Genomic DNA, 17372 nt, shown 5'->3' on the forward strand with positions numbered 1-17372 from the left:
CAACTTGTGAAAATGGAGACACCATGGTCTCTACATTTCAATGCCCAAGGACCTAGTGATATCAGAGCAAATATTCAAGAATGACGAGGCAAGCTGTTGTGAGAATGCTAGTGACATTCCAAAATACAAGCTTTATTAACTTCGTGAAGGACTGACATGCAGAGCATTCAGCTTTTTAAGTTGTCATGTAGCTTAAGTATTTATGCCAAACACGGCTTGTTTTGCCTTCCTTTGAAAACAAAAAAGCAGATGCATGTATCTAAAGCCCCCCAAAAAACTTTTTACAAATGTAATATCTTCCAGTGGATCTGTTAAGTATGACATTGGTGTATTTATCTTGTTTCTGTTAAGACAAGGTTTCTGAATGAGAAAAAACAAAATGCTGGATTGTTGATACAAACTGGACAGTACTTGTTATGATCCAGTCATCTCCGTACGATGCGGAAAGTGACTTTGCCCTCAACATAAATATGATGTAGAAAACAGAATCATACAAAAGGCCCCTAGAAAAGCTTTACCTATATACAGTCTATAATGGTGCAGAAATATAAAAGCTTTACATTGGTACATTCTTCAGAGTTGAAAGGACCCCCAAGACCCCGGATCATGAATAGAAAAATAAGTTACCTCATTTTTTTTTTAAAGGAAAAAAAAAACAAAACCCACAAACACACCTCCCAATCCTTCATTCTCCTCTTCTGGTAGCGTCATCTCCTGGATGAGCACTACCAAGACATTGGTAGACCTGCAGCCAAACAGAGTGCAGGAGTGCATTGCCACTTGGAGTTATGTTTTGGGAAGGGTAAAGCCGCTTCACCAACTACCCCCTTTCCCACACCCACACACATGCAGAGATCCCTCCTCAGATGTTGGAAGCGGCCAAGACGGCCCAGATCACCTCATCTGCAGGCGAGGAGCTCTTGCCCGCCTGTGTGTTGGGCTCGCTCTCTAGCACGGTCTTGGAGCGCGCTGTGGCCATCTCGTACTGCTCGTCCGACAGCGTGCTCAGGCTCCCATCAAGCACGTCCGAGGCGTAGGCCAGCACCAGCAGCGCCAGGACCCGGCGGGCCAGTCGCTGGGGCTCGCCGGCCCAGCGGTCCAGCAGGCTTTCCTGGAGCCGCACCACCAGCTGCTCCTTATGGCTGGTGTTGCTCAGCGGGTGCGTGGTCATGTCGAAGAGCAGGAAGTTCTGCTTCTCGGTAGTCAGCACGCCCTTCTCCACCAGGCTCTTGGCCAGGCGCTCGCGCACGTTCCGCATCTGGTAGTGCATCCTCATGGGGTTCCATGTCTCGCCTGGCAGGGGGCAGACACATCAGGAGCACAAGTCAGCATGTGGAACAGACCAATGTACAAGAGCAGTATCTTCACTCGTACTGTTGTATATTTTATACTTTTTGACCCATGTCCATTCCTCTCACATTCACATGGTTTTAAACCACCAATGCTGACCAAAGCAGATGTTTGTAAAGCAATAATGCACAGTAATGTCAGTAATGTTACAGCATAACAATATCTGGACCACAGAAATATCAAATGTAAAGTTTCCATTCCCAGCAGTGGTTTGTTCTAAGACACACAGAGAAGAGGAATAGATCAAACAATGGCTACCTTAATGTTACATTTTGTGCTTTATTCAAATCCTTCCATGACCACAAAATAACTGACTAATACACTGATGATGAATATTACATTAAATCTTAGGAGCACAGCAATTGTCATGAAAATGAGAGGTTGGATCTGTATTGAGTCTGGTCTGGTAAAGTTTGACTTAGCCAGCCAAGAATCTCTGATCAATTATGAATCTTCCCATTTATATTGGAAGATTAACAATTGATCCCAATTCCCATAAGAAACTGATGTGGCAGCAAGTAGAGCTTCCACATCTTGGCAGGACATTCTCTTTACGGGGCACACAAAACAAGTTAGTCGTGTGTTCAGGCAGCTGGGAATTGGGAAAGTTCCCATTTCAAAACAACCCACTTCCGAGTTGAGAATGTTCACATAATGACAACAAACAGGCAACAATATTGACAGTTAACTAAAGTAGGCTTACTACTCAGAAGGTTGACATGTTAGTTACACAAAAGTAAACTGCTAAGTATCGTTTAACCTCACCATCCCCTGTGCTAATGAATACAACCCAGATAAACAATGAAATTACTTATTTGTGCGCAGAGCAAATGCATTTTTTATCTGTCACCACCACAAACGTTGGCACGTCGAGTGACGTCAAACATACTTCTCGAACCTCAAAAAAAGTCTCGGTTCCAGAATGGGATGTTCTGAGTTTGACAGGTGTTCAGGTGTATTTTCCCACTTAGAGGTCTGAACCTTCCCACTTCCCAGGTTCTCATGAACACACCATTATGTCTTATTAGAGGGCTGAAAGATGTTTGATTAACATGTGATAGGTTTTTCTTTCTGATGACCACTGACTGACATGGCTTAATTTCCAGTGAGTAATAGTTCTGGAGAAGCAGGCCTCTTGGTTATAGTGTGTCAGGTAATTCTTTGACGCATGTCTGGCAGATCTCTGTGATAGCAGTTCCCAGTGATAAGGCTGTGAGTTGGTGAAATTTGATTAGTCCCTTTGAGGAGGAACACAAGACTGGCATTTCCCTGTGAGGGCTCAACCGACCTGTCAGTAACTGGATCCAGCTGGCCACACCCTCGGGGGGCTGCGTGGCTTTGATGTGCTTCAGGGCTTCATCCAGCAGCACGTCCCCCGTGGGAGCTTCTGACCGCACCAACACCTGAAACAGGACACAGTCGCACCTTTACACACAGACAAACACATTTTCTCTCTCTCTCTGACACACACACACACAGCAAACACACGCCTAAGCCAAACAAATGTAGACCTGCTGTCGCAATAACACTGAGTTTGCATGTCAAATTAAACACATACAGACGCCAGGGAAAAGGATGTGTATATGTAGATTGCTGTGTTAAGATACCAAACTTTAGTTCATGTTAACATTTTACGATACAAAAAAAGGTGTTGGCTTTTAAAGTGATGTCGCAAGTGTGGTGACCTACAGTATGACCTCAACTGACGCCAAGTGCTCTGACACACAAGGAAATAACATAGCTCCCGCTTGCTGAACCAACTTTACTCCGACTGCCTGCTTATTACCTGCTGGCTGCTGCCCATCGGGACTTCTTTGTCGTCGTCATACGTAACAGGATATGTTGAGCAATAAATGGAAAGTGATACTTCAGTGAGCACTCATGCTCGTGCAGTCTTAGGGTCTGATGATACGAGTTAGAGTTCTGTGGTCTGGAGATTAGAGCCCATAACTTTTCTTCCTCCAATCCCTACATGTTCACCAGGCTCTAAGCCACACCGTAGCCAATGGAGATCACCAACCTGATCCATTATGACGGTCATCATTACTACATACATCTTGTTCTTTCATATCTGTAACCTTACGTAATATTACTAGTAGACGTACGTCTTAGGTTACATACAAATAAAGATCATTCTGAGTGTGTGTTTTCTGATAGAACACAAAGCGATGCAATACAAAACACCACACGAACATATTATGGACATGTGGTTGTGTGTGTGTGTGTGTGTGTGTGTGTGTGTGTGTGTGTGTGTGTGTGTGTGTGTGTGTTGTACAGTAGTGGGCTCAGATGCGATCATAAGCCTGCATGTTGTGACCTACGCGCATGATGAGATGTGTGTAGACGGCAAAATTCTTCCAAGATATCTTCACACAATAGGTTAACCAAAACCTCAGCCAGCACTTAATGGTTTTCATTCAGACAAAGTGGTAGAAAAACATATATGGTGTAAACGTGTGAAGAGGGATGTCAGTTGTGTATATTCAGAGTCACCGGCTTGTTGCAGTAAAAGCCACACTCACACTTTACAGCTGCCTGCCCGTAACTTCTCAGTGACGCCAAGCTGCGCCGCACCTTATTAAACAGTAAAAGCTCAGATAGATCCTGCTTTGTGAATTACTCCAGGCCAACACCCACTGCCAGCGGGTCGAAACGGTGATAACTAGTCTTTATTAAGCAACAGCTCCAAGCTTAACAATGGAAGAAACACAAATAGTATTGTCCTTGTTTTTGCCTACAACTAAATTTGGAGCGCTGCTCTTTGAATTCCTTTGTGATCCTGCTTTGGGAATTTCTCTCAAGGCCAACACCCACTGCCAGCAGTGTTCGAAGCATCAGCATTCAGTACTCTGAAGCATCCATTAACAGTGATCCAGTCAAAACGGTTAAAACAAGTCCCAAGCTTAACAATGGCAGAAACACAGCGATTCAGTGCGAATTCATTCTACAGTGGCTAGAAAGATATTACCATGTCATTAAAAGGTAACTACAAATCGTTGTGTTTTTTTCGTACGCTTAGAATGAGCCCTTCATATTAGGCTTAAACAATATGGTGTATTTGTGTGTGTGTGTGTTTGTGTGTGTGTGAAGGTCCTCTATCACAGTGTCTGCAATGTTGCACCACTATGTTCCAGTAGTAGCCCAAAACAGACAAAACAAAATGGCTCCACAGAGCGCCTTTCATGTGTTCTTGGCTAGGAAAACTAAGAACCGGAAAGAGGAGGGATCAGTGGTTGCTGGTGATGGCAACAATAGTTTGTTAAATGTAGCCACTAGTTTTGTTTACTAACGACAACAGTTGCTAAGGAAAAAGAAGTCATGTTGTAAACCCATATTGCTAAAAGATCTGGCTCAAATAGTTGAAGACGGCAAATCAATGGATTTAATTGAAAACCAAGCCATTTCTATAGAACTGCTGCTCAAGAAAAATAAATAAATGTGTATCAGACGCCGCCAGTAGGCATTACCCCGTTAACAAGAACTAAGTTCTAAACATTGGCGTCTCTTGATGCTGATGTATGAGTGTGTGAGTGAGTGAGTGAGTGAAAGAGTGAGTGAGTGAAAGAGTGAGATAGAAAACCTTGCGGTTTAGGAGGCTCTTCTTCCTCATGGTTATTGGCTCCAGATAAATGCGCCCTCTGATGGCCAGCTCAATGATGATGCCCCCCCGCAGCCCAGAAGAGATGCTGTCGTTCCAGAATGACGTATAGCCCTAAAACAGCAGATGAGGATGCATTAGCAAGTAGAACACACAAGCTGGGTTTACATCCAATACTTTCCCATATTCTTAGCGCATTCATAAAAAAATTGGCATGGAACTCTCTCTGTGTTTCCATCAGCTTTGATAAGCAACTTTAAAATGATTTCTCTACTATCACAGGAGGAGTTATGAACAGCTAACTTGAGGTGGTCTTCTTGGGCAACATTAATGAAACCATGTCATTAAATCCTGAATCCAGTTTAAACCTCATGTTGATGAAAATAAACCTGTTTTCATCAATCTTAGATTTCATTTTACCTATGCGAATTGAGAGTTAATCCAGCCCCTGCCAGCCATTCAATTTCTTCTTATGCGAATTTCAGCCGTTTCTGCTCACTATTTGAATGCTCAAAATTAGGATAAAGTAGTTGGATGGAAACCCAGCTAGGGATACAAAAGGCATGTTGCATGGCCAGTTCTATCTGGCTGCCTTGAGGTATATGACAGGCCTAATTAACATGATTGGACTGATGTGTGAAGTGTCTTCTTAACCTTTTCTACCGACCCTCTAGCAAATGCTTCACACTGTACTTACACAACCTGTGTGTGCACATCACTTTAGATTCTTACTTTATTCATATTTCCAGTCTGTTAAAGTAACATTATGCAACAATTTTACTCTAAAATAACAGCTTCAAAATAATTTTGGTGGTAGACTGTCTTGTAATACAGAGAATGGTGTCTGTGCCACTGCCACAGCACTCCTGGTGTGTAATGCTTTATAGTGCCACATCAAGCAACAACAACTAGACTCATGCACTACATATAAGAGGAAGCTAGCGCAGTATTCTCTGTATGGACATCATGGCAGAAATAACAAAGAAACCGAGGAAGACATTTTTTGTTATTCTTTGGTTATGTCAGCGTTCATCTCCGAAGATACATAGCTGTGTAAAATCTTTTGATATTTCTCTACCCTGTCAAGTCTACTTTCTACATGCCTATGACAAGATATGGCAGAATGAAGGGTAGGATGTGTCTGAGACAGAACAATATGGGGTTTGTTTGTCTGCATTGACCTTAGGAAGAGATTAGGGATATCATTCCAAGCTAACTAAACTATGTCAGAATGTAGTGGAATACTACCAAATCAAAGGAGAGTTTTCCAGGGCCTTGTGAACGACCCTGATTTTCACAACTTGGCAACGTCCAACATTGATCCAACACCCAAGAAGATAAAAAATTGTGATGGCTCAGACTTATATGTGGCACAGGCCAAAGAATGAGAATATGTAAGATTTGAGAATAGAGATTTGAGAAGTCCTTCAGGTAAGCATCTGACGTACTCTACCTGTTAGACCAGATTGGTCCCTCAATGGAGTTAAACATGAAACGGCTTTTCTTTACACAATAGAGCACACACACGCAGGCCACACATGCTATCTAAATGTCTCAACTGAAAGCTGAGATTCTTATAGCCCTGCCAAAGCTGATAGGGAAAAAAAATCATTCCTAGAGTGATAATCTAAGGTAACCTCAGTCTGGCAAAGCAAGAACAGTGTAGCTGTTATTTCAAACTAAATTAGAACATACAGGCACAATACAGTTTTATATGATGCAACATGGGTGGTAAACAACATCTGAGCGATAGTCCAAAAATGTATTTCATTGTTATTATTATTACAAAAAAAAGTGACGAAAGAAGCAATAACTAAAAGATTCTTGCACAGACCGTACCTCTTTGTCTTTAAGGCCTAACAGCAAGATCTCCTCCATAAGCGTCAGCCGAAGGGCCTTAGAGTCATAGTCATTCTCTTCCTCAGAGTGAGTCCCACCCTGAGTGTCTTCATCCTCTAGATCGTTCCTGTCAACCGTTGACGTGTCCGCACGCTTGCCTCGATGGGTGAGGGTGGTCATCCTGACAGCCAGGACCACCTGAGCTCAACTGGATGGAGTGGTGAAGAATTGATGGTCAATACTTAAATCAAGCGGCAGCGTAATTTTAAACAGCAGTTCAGCAAGTGCAAACTATCAAGATCTATGTCTCAACTGTTCCAAACACAATAACACCCTTGACAAGGGGTCGTTGGACTTTATAAACTGGTTGGGATGCAAAGCTGACTCCAGGATTCCTGACACATGAATTCCTATTTTCATTGTACACTAATCAAATCAAGTTTCAACGATGTTTTAAAGAGAAAGGGCCAAAAGGACCTCTGTTTGAAGTGACAATAAGCCAACAACTTGTTGTCTTACGTGACCAATATTAATGTCAACGTGACGCTAATGAAATAAGCGACTATCCGGAAGTAATGCATGTGTACCGTGATCTAACTTGTGTGTAATTTCAACAGAGAACAATTCACTTAAAAAAATAATAATAAAAAAAACCAACAGTTGAGGTAATGCGAATTGTATGAGTGCAGTGTTCTTGGCTTTTCTGTAGTTATAACTGTGAATTGTGTGCTGTTATCGTAACACGACTTGCAAAATGAACCTAATGTGGCTAGCAACCTCGAAGGCTAGGTAACCAAGACAGCTCCCGGTAAATTACAACTGTCTTAAAAAGTAAGTGCTCGGTTATTATCAGTCAGCTGGCAATCGACAACAATCATCATGACTATAAATCAAGTTGGCGTTCAACATATTTGCAACAAACAGTTAAGCATGTTCTGTTTAGGATATGACGGCTGACAGGTAGCGAGATGGCTAACATAGGCAACAGGTCTGTTAAACCCAGCTTCAACATTTAGCTATCTAAAACTTAGTTAACGACACGTAATATGTTGTATATCCAAACTGCTTACCATGCTAGGAAAACCTGATTAACAGTTTGCAAAACAAAACTGTGTGTTATAAACTGTACCGGTGATTTGCAGAAATAGTAGGTACCTCAATAACGGTTGATTAACCGATAATTCAAGAGATGATTTCACCTATTCTCCTCATATAACTTACGTGAACGTCGGTGAGACGTTAACTTATCAGGATGGCTATCGCTAGCTAACTATCGAGATAGCTACGATGGGTCACTAAACCAACATAAAACTAGCTAGTATTTCGTATTAAACCTTGAATAGCATTACCAGAATAAAGCGAGAAAATATAAGTATTCCCTGATCCTTCCAAATAACCTTACCAGGCAAACTTAGCTTTGGCAGGGAAATGGATGTCCGGTTGCAAGAAGAAGTCACCTGCTCACCGTGTGAGGAGGACAGGTAGAAATATGTGTCTCTGTTGCCACTACCAGACAAGTAGAGCAAGTGTTGCCTCCGTGATGTGATGTGAAAAGTACAGCGCCCCCGGTCTTATTCAGTACAGTTTTGAAGAAAGGGGGCCGGGTACAGTTGTAACACGTTTTGTCATGCCATGCAGCGCTTTGATGCAACAAAAAAAAAATAATCAGCAAACGTCACTGCTTTCATTTTAATTGCAACATAGGTAGGCTACCTCTCGTCTCCATATTAACGTCACTAATTCAAGGACATTCCTTGCTTTGCTCATTTACTGCCTCATCTAAATGCACTGCCAGTGGCGGTGACGGGGACATAGTTGTAACAGTGACCAAGGACAACTGTTGCATGCAAGTTTTAAGGGGTAAAGTAAAATGGCAACAGCCATGCATTATTCAAACCAAAATAGTGGTACATAAGGGTTTTCTATAAATAGTATAGTTTTATTTTCAAAATGCAAGTGAGATAGCCGCTTACAAACCAAAGGTAGGCCTACATTTTAGCCGGATCTAGATAATAACTACTAGCATCTGATCACAGCCACCTGTCATTGTTTTCCTGTCAAAACGCATCATGTTATCCACATTTCTCCCATTCAAGCACGTTTAACACTGATTTTTTGCCACAACTACACAGTTACATAAGGCAACACAGTTACATAAGGCAACTGCATTCCTGTATGTAGGCCTCATTCATAAACAAAAATCACACCACACATCACTGGTAGCCATATTATGTGGTTTACTGACAGTTAAGTGTAGAGTAAAAAAAAAAATACGTTTATCAATTTTAGATTTATAAATTGTAAAAACAATATTTCATAAAATACATAATGGAGTTTATACTCATGGAAGAATTGGAGGGCTACAGTAAACCATCAGACTTTTGGGAAAATGCCAAAGTTAGAGATGCCACACAGGTTTCTGTTGCGGGCCATTCGTACGTATCCCTTTTCTCCCCAGGCTGTTCCCCAACTAAATTCACAAAAATCACAAGTTAGTGAAAATATGCAGTGATGGATAAAGTTTACATAATTAACATCCCATTCTAATGCATATTATTACACAGTATTGTTGGCAAAGCATATTTTGTCACAGATTGTAGCTGTTTCATCATACATTTACTCTTAAGTCAGATATATGTCAAAACGAAAAGAGATATGTTTAGCAAATAACAGCTTCAAAATATTGACTACCTGTTCTTAACCAGCCAGTAGTCATGTCCGTTTTCAGTGCCATAGCCCACAACCAGAACAGCATGATTGGTTATCTTTGAGTTGCACTGTGAATCGTTGTATATGCCTGGGGAACCAAACAGACCAAAAAAAACAACTGATTTCACAGGATGTAACCTTTTCAAGAGTAGGTAAGTATTAATTGATCTGGAATGCAAATCAGGGAGACAAGGGCTAAATGTTTTTCTTTTTAATGATCAACGTGGCAGTACGGTACACTGCTGGAGAGATACCCTTTTCAATGGAGATATTGACCATATCTGGACAGTAGCAGTAGCAGTTTTACCTCCTCTGTAGTGATGGAAGGATGGTAGCATAGCATTGATTCCTACTGACACTGGGCCAATATTGGCAACTGTCTGCTGCAGGGCCTTCTCATTCCTTGATGGAAGAATGCGGAAATCCATACAATACCCTGCCCTGCCTCTGATGGAGTAGCGACATTTGCCTTCCTTAAGACACAGAAAGACAGTGTAAAGCAAACGACCCAATTTAGCCAATCAAGAGCATTATAAACACTGATAACTATCTGGAGCAGGGATAAATAGAAGATGTGCAGAGCATCCGCGCCATGATGTCACTGTTCACTCTAACTCACCCTCTGTTCATAAGGGTAGAACCCCGCAGAGTCGATGCCCTTGTTCTGGATGACGTATACGAAGGACTTGCTCAGGTAGCCACCCCTGCAGCCGTGGTTGCCATAGGCGATGCTGCAGTCCACGAGGTTCTGTTGGCTAAGCGGAGTCAGCTGGCCCGTTCTGTGCTTCATCTGGGCCTCCAGAGCACCCGCAGAACTGAATGCCCAGCAGGAACCACATGTTCCCTGCGGATGACACCAACAAAATAACAAACAGATTTTACCGGATGTAACATTTTCAAGAGTAGGAAGGAATTTATTGCTCTGGAACCACAGTATATTATATCTCACCGGGAAGACACTCTGCCATTAAGAACAAACAAAAATATATGCGATGGCGATGGCGGTTTCCTCCTCCAACCATTGCGAACCAGGGAACAATTTAATTTTGTGACAATTTGTCACTGTATAGAAAAATCCATGCTGCAGACTTGCCAATGGGATATTACATTTCATACCCAACATTTACAATGCTTTTGCCTTGAAGTTTAGACTGAGTGGAGGTTGTGTGTGTGCGCTTACCCTGTGTGTCTGTGAGAATGTATGTGTGTGACACCAAGCTGTGTGTCCTAGAGAATGTGTGTGCGTAAAATCAAGTCTGCGCGTGTGTGAAGACAGAGACTGAGTGTGTGAGACACGCGCGGAGGAGCAAAGTAGCAGAGAGAGAGACCTTCTACTGAAAATCAACCTAGAAATTAGCCAAGCATGCATGTTTCAAATATTCACCAAAAATCCACTTTTCATCTTACAGTCAACTTTTTTTCAGATTTGTGTACTAAACATTCTCAAGTGTCCTCACATGAACTTGTGATTGAATCAGAGTATCACTTTTTGACCTGTTGATGTGTAAAGCATTATTTTAGCGTTAACAATGTATCCAATTTGCTTTATATCAATCATTTTTCAAGATATGAAGTTGCCTTTGCACATGGGAACATGTTGTAGTGTCTTCCAGTGACATATCAAGTTTGGTGTTGATTTCTCAAAGATTTGCCAAGATATGACTTCACTTCCTGTTTGGCGCCTTTTCTGCTGAATTTGAGTGGCTGTACCGGACAAACGGTTGTGAGGATCAAAATTCTAAATCGTAACTTTTGTGAGGCTAGGTCTAAAGATCATCTCTTGTGATTTTGAAGAAGATTTGCCAAAAATTGTAGGAGGAGTAGGCTTTCAAAGGTTTTTGATAAAACCGGAAATAGCGGATAATCTATAAAACCGGAAATTGACGCCATGGGGTGGGTTAAATTCGTCTTGATCCAGGGAATCCAATGGTAGGCTACCTCATTTTTGAAAATCGGTCATACGGTTCAAAAGTTGCGTGTGTTACAAAAGTCCAACTATGACCTGTTGGTGGCGCTAGAGTGGTGTAATGAGAGCCATGAAACTTGGTGTGAATGAAGAAGGGACTGTCCTTAATGAGTGTGCCAAATTTCACAAAAAGTTACCTTATGGTTCTAGGGGCTGCCATTGACTCCCATGGTACAAGAATAATAATACCTACGATAACAATAGGTTACCTCCTACCGGAGGAAACCTAAATACATCATATGATCCACATTGACTTTCATTCATTTCTGAGAACCTAGTATTGTAAAATGCTGGGTTGTATAAAACTGATATTAGTTTTTGAATTGCAATGTTAGACCAAAATCCTATAGTTACAGTCAAGGAGTTTGATAATAAAATGTTTTTGATAAGAATTGTAGTAGTTTATTCTTTTTTCTTTTAAGCTGTAGATTCAGATATAAGAAGTGACAAGTCCAAACGATTCTGACAATAATTCCTGAACAATTATTACAGAGTTGGCATCATTCAAAAACACAACTTTAGAACTTACAGCATCTTTACTTTAGTTTATGAGTAATGGCCTATACAGGAGTTACTGTATTATCAATTCATGATAAACAACTAATTCCAGGAAGAGTGTTTTATCTGAGACGCAGCCTTGGACGGGCTGGTGCCACACTACTGATTATCCCCAGCCTTCAGACGCAAATGCCTCAGGAGATCACACTGACCTCAACTATGGCCTACTCTAAATGCACCAACTATGTAATCAACTATGTGTTAAGCACATTGAAAAGCTTTTATGTTCATAGGAAACATGTCCAATAGGTGATATTAAAGACAGAAAATCAGAGGGAGGCTGAATTCCATTTAGCAGACACTTTTGTCCAAAGCAACTTATAAGGGAGAGCAATAAAGACCCTGCGTAACAATAAATACTATTTTACATAAGAAATACAAAACAAAGTGCAGGACTGTTAATGCTGTAAGTGCAAGTTAAGTATCAGTAGAAGTGCAAGTTAGGTCCTTGTATGAAGAACCACAGGTTGACTTGCAGTGGACTGCTCCATTGGTCAGGGCACAGCAGATCTAGTATCTATAAGCCACGTGTATGTGGGTTATACCTGATTCTGCACCTCACTGACCAGACCCCTCTTGACCCAGTCCACTTTCTCAGGAAGAGGTCCAACCATCAGTGGGGTGAAGGTCATGTTGCGATGGAGGGAGGGGTCCTCTGGCTTTAAACAGCTCAGCATTTTGTTGGCTTCATCTGTGGTCTGGACAGATTGAGATTGAGGAGAAACCGAAAGACTTACCTTACTTTTTATGAAACCATTATATTTTCTGTTTAGTGAATATGTTTGATATATCTTTAGTAAGAGTAGTTGATTATTGGTTAGAAAAAAGAAAAATGGATGATCCAGTTCCCAGTTTCTCAATTCCCTTTTTTGATGGATTGTGTCTGTTGTTCTATTTTATAACTCTATGACAGATAGATGGGACATTTAACAGAATGCTTTGCAAAATTAGTAAAAACAACAGCCTCTGCTGGTTAAGTAAGGCAACTACAAGTCACAACTTCATAAGAAGTTAGCTCCTTTACCAAACAGTGGCATTTGTGATGCATGCTACCACTAGAAATATCATTGACAAATTCATGGCAGCTCTATTACATACAGTTTTTAGCAATTGAAGTAAATCGTCAGGTTTACCCATAACCTACCAAGTCAGCAAGGTGGTTCAGTCCTAACATGAATGAATGTAGGCCTTGAGAGGCATCCTGGTTGTGTCTCAGCACCTCTTGAGCGGTCTTCTCCAAAATCAACTTTCTATGGGCCTCCTCAGCCTGAAATGTATGTAAATGTCACGTCAGTGACGAAAGACAGTATAACAATCTTTCTGGTGTTGTGCATAATATCACACATAGACATGCACCAGAGAGTAATGCTTAGGTCATTTATACCTGGTTGGGGTACACTTTGCTGTGCTCAGCCTTCCACATGTCCCATGTGCCATTCAGGCTGAGGGCACAGGAGAGGTGGCAAAAAGCCTCCAAGGCAAAGACAGAGATGCTCCAAAAGTGGAGCATCCTTGGAGTTTAGCAGGAAATACGCCTCCCTCTCTTCAGGACCTATACAACTAAAGCAGTGTTAGTATCATGTGGGATCCTTTTATGAAATTACTATTATATAGAGGAGAGAAAGAAAAGACAAAATGTAAGTACAGTGGGAAAAATAAGTATTTGAACCCCTAGCGATTTCTGAAGTTTGGCCACTTGCAAAGAAATGTGTGATCTATAATTGTATTGGTAGGTGTATTTTAACAGTGAGAAACAGAATATCAACCAAAAAATTCAGAAAACTGCATGTCATAACATTTATGACTTTATTTGCATTTGATGCAAAAATTAAGTATTTGAACCCCCAAGCAAACAGCAAGAATGCTGGCTCATAATGACCAGTTATGTGCCCAAGAAGCACACAGATTAGTCCTCATTAGGTCTAACAAGGTACACCTGATCTCAACTGGTGACGTTTATAAAAGAAACCTGTCCAAAGAATCATACTTCACACCTTCAACCTCACCACCATGGGCAAGACCAAAGAGTTGTCCAAGGACGTCAGAGATAAGATTGTAGACCTGCACAAGGCTGGAATGGGCTACAAAACCATTGGCAAGCAGCTTGGTGAGAAGCAGACAACTATTGGTGCGATTATTCGTAAATGGAAGCAACACCAAACAAATGTTAATCGTGCTAGGTCTGGGGCTCCATGCAAAATATCCCCTCGTGCGGTATCAGTGATCATTCGAAAGGTGCAGAATAACCCCAGAACTACACAGGGGGAGCTTGTGAATGATCTCAAGGCAGCTGGGACCACAGTCACCAAGAAAACCATTGGCAACACACCACGCCGTAATTTTTTGAAGTACTGCAGCACTCGCAAGGTCCCCCTGCTCAAGGAAGCGCAAGGAAGCGCATGTACTTGAACCTCATTCCCTCATTCCCTCCCATTGAAAACGCAACCTTAAAGATTTGGAGAGGATCTGCAAAGAGGAGTGGAACAAAATCCCTCCTGAGATGTGTGTAAACCTGGTGACCAACTATAAGAAACGTCTGACGTCTGTGCTTGCCAACAAGGGTTATTCCACCAAGTACTAAGTCATTTTTGTCAGTCAGTTTTGCTAGGGGTTCAAATACTTATTTTTTTTGCATCAAATGCAAATAAAGTCATAAATGTTATAAAATGCATTTTTCTGGATTTTTTTGTTGATATTCTGTTTCTCACTGTTAATATACACCTACCGTTACAATTATAGTTCACACATTTCTTTGCAAGTGGCCAAACTTGTGAAATCACCAGGGGTTCAAATACTTATTTCCCCCACTGTATATGACATGGTCAACTCATTCTCTACTGTTCTGTTGGAGGACATTTTCCAGTGTGTACACATTCAATAAATGCGACTTCTGTGTCTCCTCTTAACTCTCAAATTAAGCTATTAAAACTTATTGGCATACATTTTTAGACTGACGAGATCTGATTCAAATTAAGTTCCTCTTGAGGTGAGCTAAGGGGTCAGGCCAGTAGATAGCATATGTCTGAACTTTAGTCCTTTAATAACCACATCTTCTATTGCTGCAAAAACAGATGTGGTAATTCTTCAAACTGTCAAACTGTCATTTTTAGGTGTTGTGTCTATAGTTCCCTTTTTGCTGCTTTCATTCAATGTTTCTAACAACATACAAAAACATTAATTCCATAAACATATGATAGAAAGTATTCCAGTAAACATATATATAGATAGCTACAATACTTAAGTTGAAATGTCACAGGAAACATCAGAGTGAAAAAAAATATATGAACTAGAAAATGCATTTCCTGAAGGAAATACCAGTGCATGAAATCCAAAAGTAAAGAAAGGAAGAAGAAAATTAAAAAGAGTGAAAGAAGGAAATAAGAAAGGAAAGAAGAGTGGAAGAAGGAAAGAAGAATGGAAAGAAGAGTGAAGAAAGGAGAGAAGAGTGGAAGAAGGAAAGAAGAAAAGAAAGAAGAGTGAAAGAAAAAAAGAAGACTGAAAGAAGGAAAGAAGAGTGAAAGAAGGAAAGAAGAGTGGAAGAAGAGTGAAGAAAAGGAAAGAAGAGTGGAAGAAGGAAAGAAGAAAAGAAAGAAGAGTGAAATAATGAAAGAAGAAAGGAAAGAAGAGTGATAGAAGGAAAGAAGAAAGGAAAGAAGAGTGGAAGAAGGAAAGACGAAAGGAAAGAAAAATGGAAGAAGGAAAGAAGAGTGAACAAGAGTGGCCATGGATAAAGAGATAAAGAGAGAGTGAAAATATTGAAAGAGTGAGAGAGTGAGAATATCTTAAAAAGTATAAAGTTTAGAAAAGTGAAAAATACATAGCATACGTGTCCTTTACAAGACCTACGCAGCAAAGTTTGAACAAAGTTTCTAAGTTAAGCGGTTCAAGCTGAATTAATCGTAGAAAAAGGTACGCGTAATAAGAACTAGAAAATGCATTTCCTGAAGGAAATACCAGTGCATGAAATGCAAAAGTTAAGAAAAGAAGAAGAAAAGAAAGAAGAGTGAAAGAAGGAAAGAAGAAAGGAAAGAAGAGTGGAAGAAGGAAAGAAGAAAGGAGAGAAGAGAGGAAGAAGGAAAGAAGAGTGAAAGAAGGAAAGAAGAAAAGAAAGAAGAGTGAAGAAAGGAAAGAAGAGTGGAAGAAGAAAAGAAAGAAGAGTGAAGAAAGAAAAGAAGAGTGAAAGAAGGAAAGAATAGTTGAAGAAGGAAAGAAGAAAAAAGAAGCGTGAAAGAAGGAAAGAAGAGTGAAAGAAGGAAAGAAGAAAGGAGAGTGAAGAAAGGAAAGAAGAGTGGAAGAGGGAAAGAAGAGTGAACAAGAGTGGCTCTGGATAAAGAGAAAAAGAGAGTGAAAATATTGAAAAAAAGGAGATAAAAATGGAGTGAAGAAGAGAGATTGAGTGTGAGAGAAAGTAGACTGAGAGGGATAGAGAGAAAGATGGAGAGATGGAGAGAAAAAAAAGTAGAGAATAGAAGGTGTCTTAATGTTCCTAGTTACAGTTAAATTGAGAGGGACAGAGAAGAGGTTCCTTGGATTTGGCACAGGTGTCAGTGAAGCACAGGTGCAAGCCAGTTTAAAGACCCTATTATGATGTCATAATGGCCCAATGTAAGTCAATGGGAAAATTTAGATTAGTTTTTATTTAATATCTTAAAAAGTATAAAGTTTAGAAAAGTGTCCTTTACAAGACCTATGCGCCAAAGTTTGAATGGAGTTTCTAAGTTAAGCGGTTCGAGCTGAATTAATCGCAGAAAAAGGTAAGAAGAACTAGAAAATGCACTTCCTGAAGGAAATACCAGTGCATGAAATGCAAAAGTTAAGAAAGAACGAATAAAAGAAAAGAAAAGTGAAAGAAGGAAGGAAGAAAGGAAAAGTGAAAGAAGGAAGGAAGAAAGGAAAGAACAGTAAAAGAAGGAAAGAAGAGTGGAAGAAGGAAAGAAGGAAGGAAAGAAGAGTGAAGAAAGGAAAGAAGAGTGGAAGAAAGAAAGAAGAGTGGAAGAAGGGAAGAAGAGAGGAAAGAAGAGTGAAGAAAGGAAATTAGAGTGGAAGAAGGAAAGAAGAAAGGAAAGAAGAGTGTAAGAAGGAAAGAAGAGTGGAAGAAGGAAAGAAAAGTGGAAGAAGGAAAGAAGAGTGAAGAAAGAGAAGAAGAGTGGAAGAAGGGAAGAAGAGCCGAAGAAGGAAAGAAGAAAAGAAAGAAAAGTGAAAGAAGGAAAGAAGAAAAGAAAAAGGTAAGAAGAGTGGAAGAAGGGAAGAAGAAAGGAAAGAAGAGTGGAAGAAGGAAAGAAGAAAGTAAAGAAGAGTAGAAAGAAGGAAAGAAGAAAGGAAAGGAGGGAGGAAGAAACAAAGTAAGGAAAG

The 17372-nt window shown here is 40.6% G+C and overlaps 2 protein-coding genes across 2 annotated transcripts; both read right to left on the reverse strand.

Annotated features, from left to right (window-relative positions):
• Positions 1-862: 862 nt before the first annotated feature.
• On the reverse strand, positions 863-8295 carry golph3l (golgi phosphoprotein 3-like; the record flags this gene model as incomplete). Its single annotated transcript, XM_080836544.1, has 5 exons — positions 8190-8295; positions 6788-6995; positions 4931-5062; positions 2639-2753; positions 863-1293 (listed from the first exon to the last, which is right to left on the reverse strand). The coding sequence occupies exons 2-5, from the start codon at positions 6965-6967 to the stop codon at positions 863-865; spliced, it is 858 nt and encodes a 285-aa protein (XP_080692670.1). The 5' UTR covers positions 6968-6995; positions 8190-8295.
• Positions 8296-9160: 865 nt separating this feature from the next.
• On the reverse strand, positions 9161-13530 carry ctss1 (cathepsin S, ortholog 1; the record flags this gene model as incomplete). Its single annotated transcript, XM_080836875.1, has 7 exons — positions 9161-9257; positions 9479-9584; positions 9804-9969; positions 10116-10340; positions 12566-12718; positions 13165-13287; positions 13405-13530. The coding sequence occupies 7 exons, from the start codon at positions 13528-13530 to the stop codon at positions 9161-9163; spliced, it is 996 nt and encodes a 331-aa protein (XP_080693001.1).
• Between the last annotated feature and the right edge of the window lie 3842 nt (positions 13531-17372).

This window comes from Sprattus sprattus, assembly GCF_963457725.1.
Source record: "Sprattus sprattus genome assembly, chromosome: 4".
Classification (NCBI taxonomy): Eukaryota; Metazoa; Chordata; class Actinopteri; order Clupeiformes; family Clupeidae; genus Sprattus; species Sprattus sprattus.